Source organism: Strongylocentrotus purpuratus, unplaced genomic scaffold (genome assembly GCF_000002235.5).
Source record: "Strongylocentrotus purpuratus isolate Spur 01 unplaced genomic scaffold, Spur_5.0 spur5_scaffold_4, whole genome shotgun sequence".
NCBI lineage: Eukaryota > Metazoa > Echinodermata > Echinoidea > Camarodonta > Strongylocentrotidae > Strongylocentrotus > Strongylocentrotus purpuratus.
The window spans coordinates 19,903,792-19,923,370 of NW_022145610.1; the positions used below are offsets into that span (position 1 = coordinate 19,903,792).

Genomic DNA, 19,579 nt, shown 5'->3' on the forward strand with positions numbered 1-19,579 from the left:
AATAATAATGCAGACATTTATAAATCATGTACAATATATACACCCAGATAGTACTTGTGGCGCTTACAATTGACAGATTCAATGACAATAATACTCCTAAAGTGCTTCTTATGAAATTATACAACATACGGTATATACAGTAGGTTTGCGGGTGCACCATGTGAGAGAGAGAGAGAGAGAGAGAGAGAGAGGGTTTTGGAGTCCTGAGAAGGACTCCCGACTCGGTAATCTTTCTTGGGGGTGTGTAGTCCTGAAAAGGACTGTTGTTATCTTTCTTGGCATATAGTTCTAAGGAGAACTATAGCGCTTGGAGAAGATGAGTGGCTCGATGTTTCGAACAGGTCGACTATCCGTCGCCAGGACTCCTCAACCCTCTCTCTCTCTCTCACATGGTGCACCCGCAAACCTACTGTATATCTACATCACCATGCAAGTCGACACTTACAAGCAGCATCTACCATACGGTATGTTGTATAATTTTATAAGAAGCTCTTGAGGTATGGTACCATAACACTTGTCATAAGGTGTGTTTTCAGTTTTTCTCTCAAAGTCTTCTACAGTCTCGCAATCCTCCACTGAATTTGGGAGTCTGTTCCACACCCAGGGAGCTGCTGTCTTAAATCTCCCAATGATCATTTTGTTTTGGGGACAAGTCGGGTAGATTCGTTAGACAAGCAGAGACCATTATGGTTTGTGAAGGTTGACAAGAGAAGAGATGTATTGTGGTGAGGAGAATTTCAAAGCCTTGTACAGTCAAACCTGCCTTGGCGACCAGTCGATCACCTGCTTTAGTGACCACCTGTCTATAAAGACCACATTTTTTGTTTTCCTTGAAAATGGTTTCTCATTGAAACATGTACTAAATGAACCTGTCTACAAAGACCACCTGTCTACAAAGGCCACTGTTTCTGTTTCCCTTGGATGGTTGCTATAGACAGGTTTGACTGTACATGAATGTGTAAATGTAATGAGAGAGAAATGAGAGAGAAAAGAAAGTAACTTGAATAAAAATGACAACCAAAACAAGCTGTAGTTGGAATATAGACGTACATGTATTTAATATATAACAAATACATAACGCTTTTCTCAATAATATATATAACAATATCTGTAAAACAATACACGGCTGCAGCGACCCATCACCTCGACATGTAATCACAAAAATGCAAGAAAATCAACAAATACAACTTACATAATTTATCAAAATTGTTTTGAGTGATTTCTAAACCTTAAGGGCAGCTTGGGGGGGGGGGGGGGGGGGCCGGGGCTTGCCTGATGTTTTGAACAGTCGACAACCATCGTTTGAATAACGAGGTTTTTTTTTTTAAGAAAACAAATATTAAAAAATATCTTCATTTTTCTAATTTGTTATCTTTAAAGGTAGGGTATCCCTTTTGCAGCCAACATCAAAGTCTGTAGAACTTTGCAGGAATTATGAATATGTCATGTATGTCCTATCTGTGAAATTTAAACGTTGGCAGTGTCCTAGTATTCAAATTAGGCAAGAAAACCTGTTTTCTTTCTAGACTGTCGGACATAATGTTGTAATATTAACGAATATGATGGAAATGGAATGACCCTAAAAAAAAAAAGATTTTGGAAGTACCCGGTAGCCAAAATTCCAAAAAGTTTAGTATCATTCAATTAATATCCAATTTATATTGTAAATATCTTTTAAAAGAGTATATCATGTTTGCACATTCTTGAAAATTATTTTCTACTCAATTTCAAGAACCTTCCAAATTAAAGATAAACTTGAGTTCTGGTGATGCGATTGCATTGTGAAAGAAAAGGTGTGGAATGGATCAGAAAAGTTGATCATATAGCATGTAAGTAATGGTGTGTAATGCAAGGCTCTGGAGTCATCAAAATCATCAGAAATTTGGCAGATTCTTGGTAAAGTAACAATCACTTACACAGAAAGATGTATATGGGACAACACAGATGGTGTCGGGGTTAGTACTACCCTGATTTCCTCATCTTTCTATGCTCATTTCTAAGCCAGTATACATTTTCTTCCAAAATTGTTTGGCACATGACATTTATTTGTAATCTTGAACATTCAGTGTAAGTTTCGTTAGATTCTGTGAGAATTCATTTTCTTTTTTTACCAGAACTCAAGTTTATCTTTAAGCGAAACCTGCAGCTGCGACCACCTGCATAGAGAGACTACCTGTCTATAAAGACCACATTTTCCATAAAATGGCTTCTCATTGAAACCTATGTATTACACCTGTACCTGCTATTTAAAAAAATATAACTTTCTTTACACGTCTGAATAAATTTTAACTAAATGGTTTGTAATTTTTTATGATATACATATTTTCAATTTGTGTAATTCATGTGCAATTCAGTTGAGAGATTGCCATTTATGAAAGATGCAATAAAATACAATTTATCTATCTATATTAAAATATTGTTTATCAAGTACATGAGCATTTTTTCATTTCTGCTGAATGACAAAATATGAAAATCAGCTTTACATGTACAGTAGTCTTTGTATCGCCCTGAAGGAATAACACAATAATAATACACACAAGATTAATATGTAAATGTGAGGGAATGAGAAATAGCCCTTTCTTTATAATGCAAATTAGTCAGGGACAAAAGGAATGTACCTAAGGAGGAGTGTTATGCCCCAACATACACTCACTGTATGCAGGTAAAAGCTCATACATGCAGTGAGCAGAGATGGGACTGGCTGTAGCTGTGCCTACATGAAGCTGTAATTGATGTCTCATCCTGATATTCTTGATGTATATAGTTGATTTTGGACACCTTATTATGTGAGTACAGTATATTATTAACTCTCTAATGTTAAGAGGTGCTTGATTGGATAGATTATGATTTGTGTGAAGAAGAGGGAGATTTAACTTTAATTTACATGAAGGATGCATGCTGGTAGTAATTGAGTTATGCCTATTAATGCTAGGAAGGCGTGGTTGGACATTGCTTTTTGGTAAGCCTTGTATTGTGATTAGTTGGAGTATGTTTCTATATTGCTTAAGGCTGATAGAATAATTATGGTAGCTCACTCATTTGGAGAATTGTGTTATATATATGTGAAAGTAATAAATAGGGAGTGGCCTTCATTGCAGATCTATTTACTACATGAATTTCATAGGCTGAGGTAAACTCAATATATATACAATATACATGTATGAACTAAAATGCATACACTGTATAATATGGAAGATGATCTGGAAAGCAGATGTAGCAAGTAATTATTTGTGATCATAATGATGCAATACTTACTGTAGTTTTTGTGTCTTTTAATTTTCTACAGCAACTGAAGTGACTTCATGCATGCAGTCAAGGGTCTTCTACCCTCTTTTGTTTAGTTGAACATTGTGAAATAAAGATTGGCCTCATACCCAATAGAACCGCAACAACTGCTTCGTCTCATTTATGACTTCGAGTCGATACCCTCACATAAACATATAATTGTGATATACTATTAAAATTATCTGTAAAATCGCATTCCAAAATTTGGTAAAATTATCAGAATTATCTGGATATAATATCCTGTACCACCGCAACACTAATCGTGAAGGACGAGTATTCTCTTTAGTCTTGTGTAAATTCTTTAGAAGAGAGTCCAAAGTTATACTCTACATTATATAATTCTACTTGCACTTTAAATACTTACATTAATACAAATTTTGAACATTACACGATTGCAGCATATTAATCATTATAAGTATTTGCATACACTCTCACAAACAATGCAAATGAAGAACTTTACCCCATGTATTACAGTGTCAAGTTCATACTCTATTTAGGTGTTCATTATAAAGTAATATTATGGAATTAATATATTGAAATTTGTACTCATTCACAACATGGCGCGTCTTTCTCATTAATAGTTACTGTAGTTACTATAATCAAGGTAATTCACAGTGTTGCATGGTGTAAAGGCTGTGGTAAAACTTTCATTTTCCTAACAAAAAGAATGACCAAGTCACTTCAAGTCTTCTAAGAAATTATGATGACCAAACATCTTGGGCTTCACGTATGTGCTTCCAATGAACGTTTACAAGTGAACAATCATTTTTTTAAAGTTAAATAATCCCTTTGATTGATACCGTTTGAATATCCACTACCTGGTATTTATACGACCAAAAATGGGATCGAACTCTAAAGGAAAACAAAACAAAACAAAAAATGACACTGTATTACAATCATAAATAATATATTGTGTGTGACCTTTCACAGAAAGAAAATTAATACTGTGTAAAAGACACTAAAATTGATACATTGAAAGAAAATATCAATGTCTCATCACGTTATCTCCACTGTGTTCAAAACGCATCACTGATTTACAAAAATATATCATCTTGTTTGCAGAATGTCAACGACACGGTTGACAAAATAGATTTGTGACGTCATTCTCACGATTAGATCAATTTATAGAAATAAATATACTCTACCGCCATGTGGTGAACACAAAACTCTCAACATTACCGGTACTTCTTTAATACAGACACGATACACAAAAACAATTTGACATCTCCTAGAACAAGTGTGACTTCAACAAAACTTTGAAGACAACAACAGATAAGGCTTACAGGAACATGTATCTTACTTCAAGTCTAGTGATAGGTTATTCCAAAGCTTTGGATCAGCGCAAATTTCCAAGAGTTACTTTTGTTTTTGTGTGAGGTAGCTTCAGAAGTACATGTTTAAAAAAAAAATGCATATGCTCAATTTTGAAGGCAGAATGAGCGATTTGAAACGCTCATCGTAATCGCAGTTCCACGGTGTACTGTTTATGCTCACTTCTCTGGCTCCTCCAGACATGATTCAGGCTCAGAGCCAGAATCATGCCTGGAGAAGTGCAGTGCAGAGTCTGCACTGCGCATATTACGTTGACCCCATTTAAACGTGTTTACAAATGATTGTGCGTTTATGCTTCCCCAGAATCGCCGATCCAAAACGCACCTTTTTGTGAGTTTACGATCGCCGTTTTTCTGTGATTCTACAAAAATGAGTAAGGACGCAACCGTGTTTTGAACGAAACGCGTAACAAATGCCTCATTCTGGCCAGAAAAAGTTGAGCATAAACGTACCCTATAAGTATACCATAGAATTCATTTTAAGAGCATTTGTGACTCGATCTCTATCTTCACTCCATATTCATGCAATATTGAGACACAGTACATGTACGCCTAGATAGGTTCACAATTTCACACTCCGGTGAATTGTCTAATACCCTGCTCATAACAGCACAAACGCAAGGTAAAATTGAAGTCGTGCTAGACCATCTAACATGACTTAAGGTAACCTCCCGAGGTTATGCTGTATATAATTCAAAATTCAAATACAAAATTTCACAATTATACATTTTCCATATAATAACAGTCTTTTTACGTGCCTGCATAACACTTGTATACCCATCTCATGGTGTCTACTGTGAAACTGCAATACAAACTTTTAGGCATCAGTATGATACATACAATTCATCAGGTTAAGAATTTCCAGAAACATTACAATCATGTAGATTGTCGATGTACAATGTGCATGTTACTAACTCTATACCGGTACACTGTTCTCATCAGTATTTCCAAAGAGATACCAGCTATATCCTCCTTGGTATTTCAGCTAACAATACGTATAATGTACACGTCCATATATTTTATATGTAAGACACTTCCAGTGTATAACTTTTAAACCCTGCGTAATGTACATTATAATCATGTAATTGGCTTCATTGTACTTTGACATATCTAGCTACAGTGTATCCCTATTACTATTCCTAATCCTATACTCTATTGAAACAAACATTAGGCGCATCTTCATCATCTCGAGATTGCCAAATAGCCCGCTGCTTCTGAGTTGGGAAATAATCCTGAAGTTACAAATCGCGTCCTCATCAGCTCGAGATTCGACCTAGAAACTTGAAACTCGACCTTGAGAAATTAGCTTGAGATATTTTTCTCAGCATTAGCCCGTAGTGCGAGTCTTCGGTCCGGTGAAGACGCACCGGACAAATAGCTGGATATTTTGCCAAATAGTGGGATATTTTGCAAACTATCCCAAGATATCTTGGGATGACAATCCTGACCAAATATCCCCCTAATTGCTACTTCGGTCTGATGAAGACGCAAATTAGCTGGATAGTCTACGATCGGGATAGTTCAAATAGCTGGGTATTTGGCAATCTCGAGATAGTGAAAACAGGCCTATTGAGATCCAACCGCATACACTAAAGCCCACTACACACTTTACAATTCTACTGCCATCAGATTTTTGAAGAAAAGCATCATCTTCCTGATTTAAGATGTCAATAATGACATATTGTAAAATACTAACAACCTGAATTTTCATGCAGAACTCTCGAGTCAATATAAAAGCTGGATCATAGACGATTGCACTAATAAGCCGATTCTAATTGCTAATTTAGCTTTCCTGCAACAAGGAGGCTTGCAATGGCCAAAATATTTAGTTTTCCTGCCACACGGAGGCTTGCAATGGCCAAAATATGTAGTTTCCATGCTCATATGACTATTTAGAACCCTGATAATTTGGTTTGTCATTAAATATTCATATCTAATGCTATTGCAAGTCTTCCAAGACCGGATCGCAGTCAGATTGTACAGTGAGCGGTGGGCTTTAAGAGATTCGGTATGATATTTTAACTATCACTCTGTACAGTGTACCTATGTAATAATTACTTTACATTAACTCCATGGAAAATCTACCACACACAATTTTGAAAGAGAAAAATAGTACTTTGAATTTCACTTCATGTGAAGTATCTTTAAGACCTTCTGGCCTATAAAAACAGCAAATTCTTTTACCTTGCCTTCTAGTAATCGTCATTCAAAATGAGATGGGGGGGGGGGGGGGGGGGGGGGAGGGGTGTTTCACAAAGATCCTTAGTCGAACTTACATGTACTGTAACTCTAAGTTGGACTTAAAAATGATGGAGAGCCATTTGTAGCCTCATAATAAAATATGTTCAAAAGCAAAAATTCAAGTATTTCAGACTTTTCATGAATTCCACATCAAGAACATGAGATCTCCCATTAAAATAGAAAATATGGATGATTTGAATCAACATGTTATGCCTTTTAAAATAACTTTTACAAAATATTTTCAAGGATGCTAACGGCTTTCCATAGTTGTTAAGTCCAACTTAGAGATGAGTTCAACTTAGCATCTTTGTGAAACACCCCCAGATCTTTTCAATATGTTTGACCATGTGTTTTTCTATTATTTCTCTTTCTATGTACTGGTTCGCATATTAAGTACAATAGTATGATAATTTGTATTTATCAGTATATATTACAAGTTCAATCATTGCACATACAGCATAAATTGGTAGAATTTCAGAATATATTTCAAAATATACTTTTACATCAACATCACAAACAAAACTAAAGTTGTCCTGCACATATAATTTGTATATTCACACTACATCATAGTTAAGGTCAAAGAACAAACAACTCTTATACTAGACAATACAAGTACAAACAAAACTGGATATTAAATTTATAACGATTGATCAATTTTCCAATTTTCAACACAGTGCACACATTACATTCCACACTGCTTATATACAGTGTCATTTTGATGCGAAGACTTTTTCAACTATCAAACTATCATCTCATATTTCAGCAAAATTACTTCATTTTTTTTAGATATCGAGGCTTGTTTATGGGTTTCCTTTAATTGTATTGACTAATTTTATTATTTACTTTTAAAATTGAGATGATTGGTCTTTAGGGCCATTCCATGAGAAGAAGGACATGACATCAAAAAAAGAAATGTACCTCTTATGTTAATTCTTTGATTTATCACTAACCTTATGCCATGGATGTTCATAAAACATTAGGGCCTTTCAAATTCAATACAATTTTTTTTTCATTTTTGTTGATTTCCTAAGATCTCAAACTATCATCAAAAACGTACATGTGGGACTGTAGCTGAAAAAAAACAATTTATTGCGGATTACACAGGATTCTTGTAATATTTTTTCCTGAAAATTTCGCTAAATGGAAAAAGATGAATATATTTCCATATTCTAAGGGGTCCTGTGATATTTAATCTATTACATAGGGGTGAAAATGGCCTCCGGACAAAATGTAACGCGAGTTACCGTAACGTGAGTTACCGACATATTTGCTTCCTGCATTTTACTAGTCCATTGTTTCTTATCTTTAATATTGTGATCTTATACTAGTAAGTCACAACCTACTATCAAATTAAAGTAGGAAAGATTTTGTCAAGATTGTCTAGTATGAGGAGAAAAGAGGGTCTCGTAGAATTGACCATGTCCTTTTTTTGTAACGCGAGTTACCGAAATTCAATAATCCAAGAATCTAAAAATGTTTGTTCTTCAATTTTCTTTTTTGTTTCATTCAGTTGTTCTATATCTACCCTGTCCATGTTTGAAAAAAGTATCTTGTAGATCCTAGCAGTTCTAAAGATATAGGCACATTATCGTGTCAATGTACCCATTAAGTGTAACGCGAGTTACCATGGAATGGCCCTTTACATGTTTGTGAATGTTTGAAAATTTGCAAGTACGGTACCCAAACTGACATTTATGATTTTTTACTTTAAAGAGTCTTCATTTATTAAAGGAATTAAAATTGTTTCCTTTGCTCACTTCCGTTTGGTGGACAAACATATTGGAGAACACCTGTTAACAGAAATATTTCCATTCGTGATCATATCGTGATCAAATCGATTGCTTTTATTCTAAAAATAACACTTTTTTCTCCTAGACGTTTAATTCTAAACATGTTCCACCTGATCAATAAGAGAATACGAACAATGAATATGATTCCAGACATGAAACAGACAAGGACATTTGACAAACACGTTTCCAGCCTTGACATATTATTAACTCCTCACCTACCGGGATTGAATTTGAATGGCTTCTGTATAATAGCCTATGCCATGGGAATGATACAATGCAACATGTGACATGTTGCTACATGTACAAGATATAAAGTACCTCAGCAACATATACGGTAGTATTAATCCCTCACCTACATGAATTGAATTTGAATGGCTACAGCATTAAAGATAGAGGTGAGTTATGGTCATCCGATTGCATTGTGAAAGAAACGTTGTGGAACGATCATAAAAGGTTGATCATCTAGCATATAAGTATTTGTGTGTACTGCAAGGTTCTGGAATCATCAAAATGATAAGAAATTTGGCCTAGTCTTGATAAAGTTACAAGCACTGTACACAGAAAGATGTATATGGTACTACACGAACATATGGCATAAAAAAATCTGTCCCGATTTGTATGATGTTACATGCCATATTTAGAATATTAAAGCATTTGAAGAGCCATGCTTTTCAGATAACATATTTTCTCTGATTTTCTTCCACACTTGCACAATACAATGTTAACGCTCCACAACGTTTGTTGGCCATTGGGGAAAGGTAATCTGTGTTCTTTTGTCTGGGATTGGTCTCCTTCTTGCGACAGGAGTATAACGTGTGCATAACTCTCCAAAAAGTCAAATTATAGGGAGATTTAAATAACTAATTAAAATACATTTTAGTATATTTTCTTTTCTTTTTAGGAATGCTGTTCAAATAAATCTAACTTGGATGTATTCAATTCAATTCAATTTTATTTCATTCAGTTAAAACGACAACATTTCATATAACAATCAGCTATATATCACATAAAATACACATTGTGAACATATTTGACAAGGACATAAAATAAACTGAATAGGTTGCAACCTGAAAGGAAACATAATCCTTATATAAAGGTAGACCCTTTTTTTATGATAAAAAATATGAAATATATGTATCTTCATACTTTAATGTGTGATGCCGGAGTTCTTCATAGCTTGGAGCAGTTCCCGGATCCGACCCGGACGTCCCGCAACGTCAGACAAGTTTGATGAAACGGGGCCAAGTCTCAACTCACGATTGACAAGGTATCCTGGACGAGTGGTTATGTCACCGGACTGTGGATCACAAGATCGGCGGTTCAAGTCCCACCGCGGCACTCATGTCCTTTGGCAAGACATTGATCTACATTTGCCACTCTCTACCCAGGTGTGAAATGGGTACCCGGTAGGATGCGAAAGCTAATGTAATTGGATTAGCAAGTGTGTGCTCGTAAAATGATGCCCGGCTGGAACGCTCCCTAGGGAGCGGAGAATGTACATGCGCTGTGGGCGGGTAAGCCTGAATCCGATGACCGGGGTAATAATATATATATATATCTGTAAAGCGCTTTGAGAGGTCCTTCGGTCCTGAAAAGCGCTATATAAGAACTAGCTATTATCATTATTTTTGCGAGAGGTATACCTTAGTAATCCTCCAGCATATCCTCTAGGTTTGAATACTTCCTGTGACCGAGCTGACCTGCGACCTGAGTAAAGACCAAGTGCTCCTTGATGAGATGAGAGAGACGCTCCAGCTCCGAGAGCTTGAGGAGGAGCCTCCCTATCTTCATGCTCGCTGAGATGCCTTCCCTCGCCATGCCCAGGTCAAAGAGATGCTCCTGCACTTTCTCCTGGTAACTGCGTATCCTTGAAGGCTGAGAGAGGTTTTTCACATCTGGAGGATGCAAAGAAAAAACAATTCAATTCAATTCAATTCAAAGTTTATTCAACACTCTCCATAATTAAAAACATTTAAAACATACAATTACAGAATGGAATGATAAAAAACAAAATAGTGATAACAAATAACAATGGCAATTTATGAGAGCATTTGGAATAGGCAGAAAGGAAGGACTCTTTATATGAAAGCCTACCCCTAAAACACAAGAGTTGCTCCAGATTAGTTTACATGCATATGGACATATACACATTGAAAATGCATAAAGCACAGACGATTTGAAGAAGGGAGTGTTTTTACATGGGGAAGATGCAATAGGCCTGTTTTCACTATCTCGAGATTGCCAAATATCCAGCTATTTGAACTATCCCGATCGCAAACTATCCAGCTAATTTGCATCTTCATCAGACCGAAGTAGCAATTAGAAGGATATTTGGTCGGGATTGTCATCCCAAGATATCTTGGGATAGTTTGCAAAATATCCAGCTATTTGTCCTGTGCGTCTTCATTAGACCGAAGATTCGCAACATGCGCTAACGCTGAGCAAAATATCTCGAGCTAATTTCTCAAGGTCGAGTTTCAAGTTTCGAGGTCGAATCTCGAGATAGTGAAGACGCGATTTGTTACTTTGGGATTATTTCCCAAATAGCGGGCTATTTGGCAATCTCGAGATATTTGGCAATCTCGAGATGATGAAGACGCGCCTAATGAAACATACTCATGTTCCAAGGATCCATAAACATAAAAGATGTGTAAGTACACCCTGTAGTGCAGTGGGCTTTCTAAGGGGGTGTAGCATGGCAAATACTGGTTAACGCAATCAACTACTTCTTTTGGACAACTGGTGGTAAACAAATGGACTTGATTAACGGTCAGCGCACGCTAGCGTTCGCGAAACAGACCAAAGTTCTCCTCACTTTTCGGAATCGCGTACATGTATGTTGCACGCACGTGAATACCTGAGTCAGGCCACTGGAAAACAAATAGTCTTGTAAGTTGTAATGCTACACCCATTTTACCCTAATAAGGCCGGGGGGGGGGGGGGGGCATTATTCCCCCCCCCCCCCAGATTTTTTCTGATTGTTCGGGAACGCATACGGATGAGGCCCTGCTGCTCGCTGACTTTTTTCTTTCGAGTCTTGCATACATGTGTATCTTTTAAAACAATTTTTTTGAAAATTGGACATACTGTACAGTTACAAAGTCACATGACCTTTTGTCATTGCATGTCAGCTCGAAAATTGCTCATTTTTTAGATTTGTGTACAAAACATATATATGGAAATGTCATTTTTCCTAAAAAGAAATAAAACAATGGTTATTTGGTCTTTTTTAAAGATTAGGTGGTTGTTTTGGGGGTCAAAATAGTTGAATTGTAGTTAAAAATGAAATAAAACAACAAAAACAATAAAATACGTAAGTTAAAAAAAACAAAGAAATACATAAGAAATTATCAAGTCAAAAGATAAAATAAGAAAATTTTTGTTCTATTATTGTTCCAAATGGTCTAACAAATATATGTTGTAAAAAAGAATGCTTGAATATGAAGAATATATGATTTTGGCGTAAAAATGTGTATTTTATGACCTTAATTGCATTAGTTATCATAAATATGCAAATGAGTGAATTTTTCAAAAAATTGAATTTACCATAGTATTTGATACACAGCTTCACTTGACATGCGTGCACATTTTTGCCGCGACAAGCCTTTTCATGGCCGAGAGCATTATGCCCCCCCCCCCCAGTACTTGAAAGATCTCAAATACCCCGGCCTCATCAGGGTTAAGGTTTTATTAAACCTTCTCTTCTTCATCCTTTTTTTGCATCATCATCTTATCATGCGTAATATTGGAAATGTGATGTTCTTTGATATTATAAATGTGTAATCACATGTAACGGATAGTTTTTAATCTGTGCTACATGAGGACTATAATAATAGTGAACATTTATAATGCGCCATGTCTGTCAAAAATGACACTCCTGGCGCAGTTGTGTTACTAGGCAAACTAAATGCAAAATTACATAAAACAATTATTGTACCTCACAGATGTTAAAATAATGCCAGTCTAACATCTGCACTCCTAATTTCTTTTCTACAAACTCTTTCCAAATTTTCAAAACAAACAATTTGGCCTTCTGCTATTAATTGTCCAGTGATTTCAGTACCATCAGAAGCAAATCTATTCTATTCTCAAGTTGTTTGGTATTTTGTACACACAGACCCTTGACTGTTGTTGTGCGTAACAGTGCCTGCACTATGAGACTACACCAGGCTCTGTACCTTAAAGATAATATGTCCCTTTTGCAATCAACATCAAATTGTGTAGAACTATGCAGGAATTATGAATATGTCATGTTTGTCCAATCTGTGAAATTTAAACGTTAGCAGTGTCCTAATATTCAAATTATGCAAGTAAACGGGTAGACTTTACTGTCAGACACTATTGAGTGACTGACTGGCTTCTTTTTCTTCTTTGGTGATAACATACATAAAATGAGCTGTAAAGGATACATGAGCATTTGTCTACAGTCAATAACCCACTTCTTGTAATGGCCAAAATTAATCTGATTGAATCTTTGCACAGCATAAAATGTACGACCATTCAGTACCAAAAAAAAAAAAGAAATTAGAGATAATTTTGTACACAGCAAATGGGAGAGTTATCCACGTCCTACGTCACAACACAATACCAAACTTCCAATAGTGATCTCATGTTTTAACATTCACAACTTCCTTACTATTGGTGCAATTCATTTCAAACTTTAGCCATTGTGTACCGGTATTTTTTCTGCTTTCATTCAAATCAACTTATTACAAGGGTTGGATTGCCCTTTAAGAAATTGTGATAAAGTGTCAAATTTAAGTCTGTGCTTGTAGACTAGCTATTTGGATAGGTTGTATGATTTCAGTAATATCAGGAGCTATAATTCTAGTGGTTGGTTTACAGGCTGTACGCAGGGGGGGGGGGGGGGGGGGGGGGACCTAAACAAAGAATAGACAAAACCTTCAATTCAAACATGAATCTCTGCGGGGGGTCTATGACGGACTTGTGTGAAAAAAAAGTAGGAACAAAAGCTGTTCCCATCATTATCATGATAACAGCAATCATCCTTTGTTTTCTTTCCATGATTTTCTCATTAAAATTGAATTCACAAGGACAAAGAACACCATACGTTGGCCTCATTAAGATGCGAGAAAAGCATTACAAGTGTAGAATAAGGTACATGTGAAATAAAAGATGGGTTATTCTATTAAATACGGCCTATTATGATGATACTTTCTTTGTTTTCTTTCCATGATTTTCTCATTAAAATTGCATTCCCTAGGACAAAGAACACCATATTTTGGCCTCATTTAGATGCGAGGGGCAAAGCTTTACAAGTGTAGAATACATGTACAATACAGCCTATTATGATGACGATTTCTTGATCATCATTTCTTATTCATCATTTCTTGATCATCATTTCTTGGTCATGATTTCTTATTCATGATTTCTTGATCATGATTTCTTATTCATGATGTCTTATTCATGATTACTTGATCATGATTTCTTGATCATAATTTCTCAATCATGATTTCGTGATCATGTGGATCACAATTTTTTTCTTAATCACGATTTCTTGATCATGACTTCTTGTTCATTGTATACTCAAACAAAACCCAAGGTTTTTTTTTCTATGCTAAATTGGGATAGCTAAACGTATACCGGTATCTAAAATCTACCGATATCTGTGAAATAAATATTAATAAGTGCTTAATTCATCCAATCCAAATTTGATGCAAAAATATATTTGATATACCGGTAGCACTTTTCTTTGTAGTTACAAAATTGCTCCACACTTTCGGGACATCAAATAATAAAATCACAAAAGCAGAATTTTATCAACTTCAAATGAGAAAATGTCTGTCATCTGTTGCTACCTAAAGGATTTGAGTCATGTTGCTACTTAAAGGATTTGAGTCATGTCTCGCTGTACTTGTATAGTATAAAGTAACAACAACACAAATCTGTTCATGGGAGCTTTAAACAAAAAATAAGTCCAATTTTCTTCTCATAATGATATTAAATTTTTCTCATTTATTAATTTTGTTGTATTTTTAAACAAAGCTCTTTATCAATTCACCAGCGCTTTTTGGAGCTTTTGAGAGCTAAGTAGTTCTCTGCTCTGATGTATTTTATTCGCTGATTCATAGATATCTTTAAAGAACTATATCACTGTGAATTTAAGTGATCCTTTTTAGTGGTAAAGCGAATAGATTTAAAAGAGGACATTTAAAAACAAAATAATGACCAACATAACATATCAATATCATGTTTGTTAATAATTAATCTTCATATCTTTATTCTAGTTGTACATGAATGTATTTTAGCTTTTTATTACTGTAATGTGACCAAATAAAGGTCGATGCAAGACAAATAATCAAAACTTGCCTCTGTCCCATCTAGTGCTGTAGCCGAACCGCCGAACCGAACGGAAGTTCGCCGAACATGGCACTTCCGAACCGAACCGAACCGAACCGAACACAAAGGCCTGGTTCGGATGTTCGGCAGAAAAATGTTAACGTTTTTGCAAGCTAATAAACTTGTCAATTTTGTACCTAATTTTCATGTCATGATTGCTCATTTTATATTTACTTTTTCCCCATTTTCTGCCTTTGAGATTTATGCCTATCCAGTGGTGGGCACGACTTCACTGGCGCCATTTAAATCCCAAATCCTGACCACGCTACGTCGCGATCGCAAGCCATAAACAAGAATACATGTGGCATTTGCGTGATCAAAACAAGTTCAGCTCAAACCCATTCAAATTAATATTTTAATTGTAACAATATCGGACAAATTTTACAATATAAATATTGAAATAAATATTCAATTCAGTATGGTATTTATTTATTCAGGAAAAATAGGGATTTTATATTTTTCCTATTGAAAATAAAATCTTATAAAAAACAGTTATTGACGAGCCTGAATTCTCTATTCAAGATGGCAGCTTTCATGACTCTAACATTAGACAACAACCGTCTCGGAAAATCTTGAAAAAATATCATTTATTGACAAATTGAAACCATGATTCTTTTAAAATTGAAAATAAAACACGATTCAAGACGGAAATACAAATGTAAGTAGCATTTTTCTTCACAAATAATTACGTTTAGAGCAGTTATTTAATGTGAAATTCGTGCTGGTCGGTGGCAGTGTGCAGAAGTCCTCCGTGCTGGTCGGGCCCGGCAGGCCGGGCGGCCCGCCCAGTGGCGACCGCCGTGGCTATAACGCTGCTTGCCATAATATTACCGAACCCCGAACCGAACCAAGTTCGGGTGAAATATTGCCGAACTCTGCCGAACCGAACCGAACACGAACATAGCGTCTGACTTACAGCACTAGTCCCATCTCTCTCTCTCTCTCTCTCTCTCTCCCTTCTCTCCCTCTTTATAGAGCTGAGTGATAAAAAAAATTAAGGTTTTCGTTCTATAATCTTGAAATGTATTTTCTTATTAAATATCAATATGCTTTTTGAATTTTCAAAAAATTCTATTGGGCAGTCTGTAAAATTTGAGTTTATAATTTGGTTTCTTACAATACATTACCCAATTCGTTTCTCCAGCCCCTTTGTTAAATGATCGAAGTGACCTCTATACACACATTTTAGCATACTATGCATCGTCATGACTCTACCTACGCTATGCTATATTGATCGTATGTGTACACGAAAACTTACAAAATCTGGACCGCTTTTAATACTTTTTAAAGATTCCTCCTACATGTTACCCCTCTGAATTATTTGTCTGATTTATTGCAAACTTTCGCTATTCTGATTTCCCACATATCACATACCATACCAATGAAGTTATTACAAGGGCAGGATTGGCATTGCCCTTTAATGTCAATTGAGAACAACTTCACTGGGCTTAAAAATCAGTGTAAAAGCCCCACTGCACAACTTACAATGTATAGTTACTTGCGCCCATATAGCAAACAATGCCTAATCGGTGCCTGTTGGTCCCCAATGATCCTCTTTTTCTTATGTTAATTGAGAGCTGAGTTGATGAGATAACCACCTGTCAGCACTATGAACATGGCGGACAAAGAGAGAGGACAAAATATACAGTTCCTCAGGTAGACAAAGAAACATCCCTTCACTGCTATTATCTACAAATGTGTAGAACAGGTGTCACATGCATATTCACCTGTTCTACACATTTTTACATAATAGCAGTGAAGGGATGTTCCTTTGTCTACCTGAGGAACTGTATACACTATGAATATGACAGACAAAGAAAGCAGACAAAATATACAGTTCCTCAGGTAGACAAAGGAACATCCCTTCACTGCTATTATGTAAAATGGTGAATGTGCATGTGACACCTGTTCTACACATTTTTACATACTAGCAGTGAAGGGGTGTTCCTTTGTCTACCTGAGGAACTGTATATTTTGTCTGCTTTCTTTGTCAGTCATGTTCATAGTGAATTTTGTCCTCTTTCTTTGTCTGTCATGTTCATAGTGCAGTGATCTTGCAGGGAAGTCTAATCCCCCCTGGCCCAACTAGTACAAACAGGCTTTTAAAAGCACTGACCTGAGTTCAGCAGAATGAGAAGTTTGAGGTAGAAATATTCATCTTGCGTTGTCTTCAAGGCTTGGAGCTTCTGGGCCAGCTGCTTCATCCTCCTCACAATGTCCAAAATGGCAACAGAATTGACCACCGCCATCATGTCACAGTGTGACCGGTCCGGCAGGATGAGATGACCTTCATTGTCATGGCAACGGAAGCAAACGGTCAAGACGAGAACTTGGAGCCAGTTTGCTTTCAGCAAGACTGAGCGATCACCAACCTAGAACATAGAGGGGGTAAAAATGAAACGAGTCACTGTATGTGTTTGCGGTAGAATAGGGCCCGCAAGGAACCCAATTCCAACTTGGGTTTATTTTGTACATCATGTTATTCTTGATCTTATTCATAGTTCTTATCCATTAAAAATCATAGAATGCCACTACGCCAGGTTAAGTTTTTTAGGTAGATTTTATTCTAGCTGTACACAAAATATATACGAGAATTTGGTACATTCTAACTCTTACTGTACTGAGGGGTGGGGGGGGGGGGGCATCTTGTTTCTTACAGTGTACGTGAATATCTACAAACATGCACATTTTTGTGTTCATCTGACATTCAAGGCCGAAGTCATAGGGCCTCCCTACACTGGAGGCACCCGCCCCCTTACACTGTAGTAATGGAGATGCTTAAAATAGCCCGGTACAGTAAGGGTTAAAGTATTCCTACATGAAGATGTCTGATTGTATAGTTAGAGCTAAAGTTCAAGGTACATGTAATTGGACTGGTGTCTCCTTTAACATTTTCAAACCCTGTGTGGATTAGAACTGACATCCTTGGGTTTGTGCCTGCAAACAATGGGATTTGTCCAGTATACTATATGCAATACAAGTCGATCTGAATGATACAAGATAGCAGTGAAAATATTAAATGTTTCAATGATAAATCATGAAAGGGACTCACAATTAGCAAATAATTACATTGTATCAAAAATCATGTAAAATATATTTTTCCCCTCCCCTCACCCCCACTCTAACAGATCTATTCTAGGCCTTTAGAAATCTACACTACAGTATAATGGACGCTTATGTACATGTACGTCACTCTGTGATGCTCAAGCATCTCTCTTTGTCTCTCTTCCTCTCTCTTTCATTCTCTCTCTCTCCTTTTCCAACACGTTTTAAAACATCCTTGATAGTTGTGTACAATACATCACCTGGCGATGCTCATGGCGCCTGTACATTGTACACTATTACCGTACCCTACTACAGTCCAGATAATTGAAACCCTACAATATACTGTGTGTGTGACACAATACCATCATGTATGCATGTATAAGTTTGAAGTAAAGAGAAGCAATTCCCCCCCCCCCCTCAATCCTCCCTCTCATGCACTAGACATTACTGTAATTAACGTTGTATAAACCGCCCTCGTGTAATAACCGCACCCCTCTTTTTCACCCTTTAATTTTTTTAATTTTTTTTTTTGTGCCGAGATTTTTTTTTTGTGTGTGTAAGATCATTGATGTAAATTAAAAACAGTAGGGGACCTAGGATAGAACCTTGTGGTACACCATGTAATAGAAGAAAAATTGGAGGAATTATTATTATAAACTACATATTGAGATCTATCAGAAAGATTACTTTCAAACCAAGATGACAGACAAATTTGAATGTTGTTCTAGTTTCAGAGTGGTAAGTCAACACACCGATTACGGAGCTGGGAGACATTTCCAGGCATAGCGCCAGGTGGAGGAGCATAAATCGAAACTTTAAAAAAAAATAATAATAATTTTGGTGTACCGTGTATAAGTCTCACCCCCGACTTTGAATTTTTTTTCGGCGGCAAAAAGGTGCGGTTAATACACTGTTAATTACGGTACTCTGGTTAGGTCTCTACAGACATGGTTAGGTCTCTACAGACATAGAGAACATTCAGAAGGACAACCAAAACCAGCAATTACCCCCCCCCCCCCCCCCACCCCCCCCCCCCCCCCCCCCCCTTAGCCTCCTTCACATGCACTAGACATGACCTTGGGAGGTTAAAATGAGGCTTCCAGGCTTGTATAGGCATAGAGAACATTCAGAAGGACAACCAGAAGACCAGCAATTACCCCCCCCCCCCCCCCCCCCCCCCCCCCAGCCTCCTTTACATGCACTACCGGTAGACATGACCTTGGGAAGTCAATGTGGCATCCAGGCCTAGAGAACATTCAGAAGGACAACCAGAAGATTATTTGGGGAGATGGGGGCAGTCAACCAATACTCCCCCCCCCCCGACCCCCTGCCTCAATGGGGGGGGGGGGGGGGGGGGCAGCAAGAAATGGGGAAAAGTAGGAGAAAGAAAGAGCAACAACAAACTAACAGTAATAATAAGTTTAGGTTTAGGAAAAAACTAAATGAAAGAGATGTACATTGTACCGGTATACATTTTGAATACAGAGATAGAATAGAGGGCTGGGGGAGAGTGGAGACTTAAATTGT

General features: G+C 36.8%; 1 protein-coding gene across 1 annotated transcript in view; it reads right to left on the reverse strand.

Annotated features, from left to right (window-relative positions):
- Positions 1 to 9,120: 9,120 nt before the first annotated feature.
- The window catches only part of LOC100889605 (nuclear hormone receptor FTZ-F1 beta), a 41,081-nt gene continuing 30,622 nt past the window's right edge, over positions 9,121 to 19,579 (reverse strand). Inside the window, exons 4-5 of the mRNA XM_030997116.1 lie at positions 17,124 to 17,379; positions 9,121 to 10,542 (exon numbers count right to left, since the gene is read on the reverse strand). Coding sequence (XP_030852976.1) covers positions 10,292 to 10,542; positions 17,124 to 17,379 — 507 coding nt within the window. The 3' untranslated portion in view covers positions 9,121 to 10,291. The remainder of the gene's footprint in view (positions 10,543 to 17,123; positions 17,380 to 19,579) is intronic.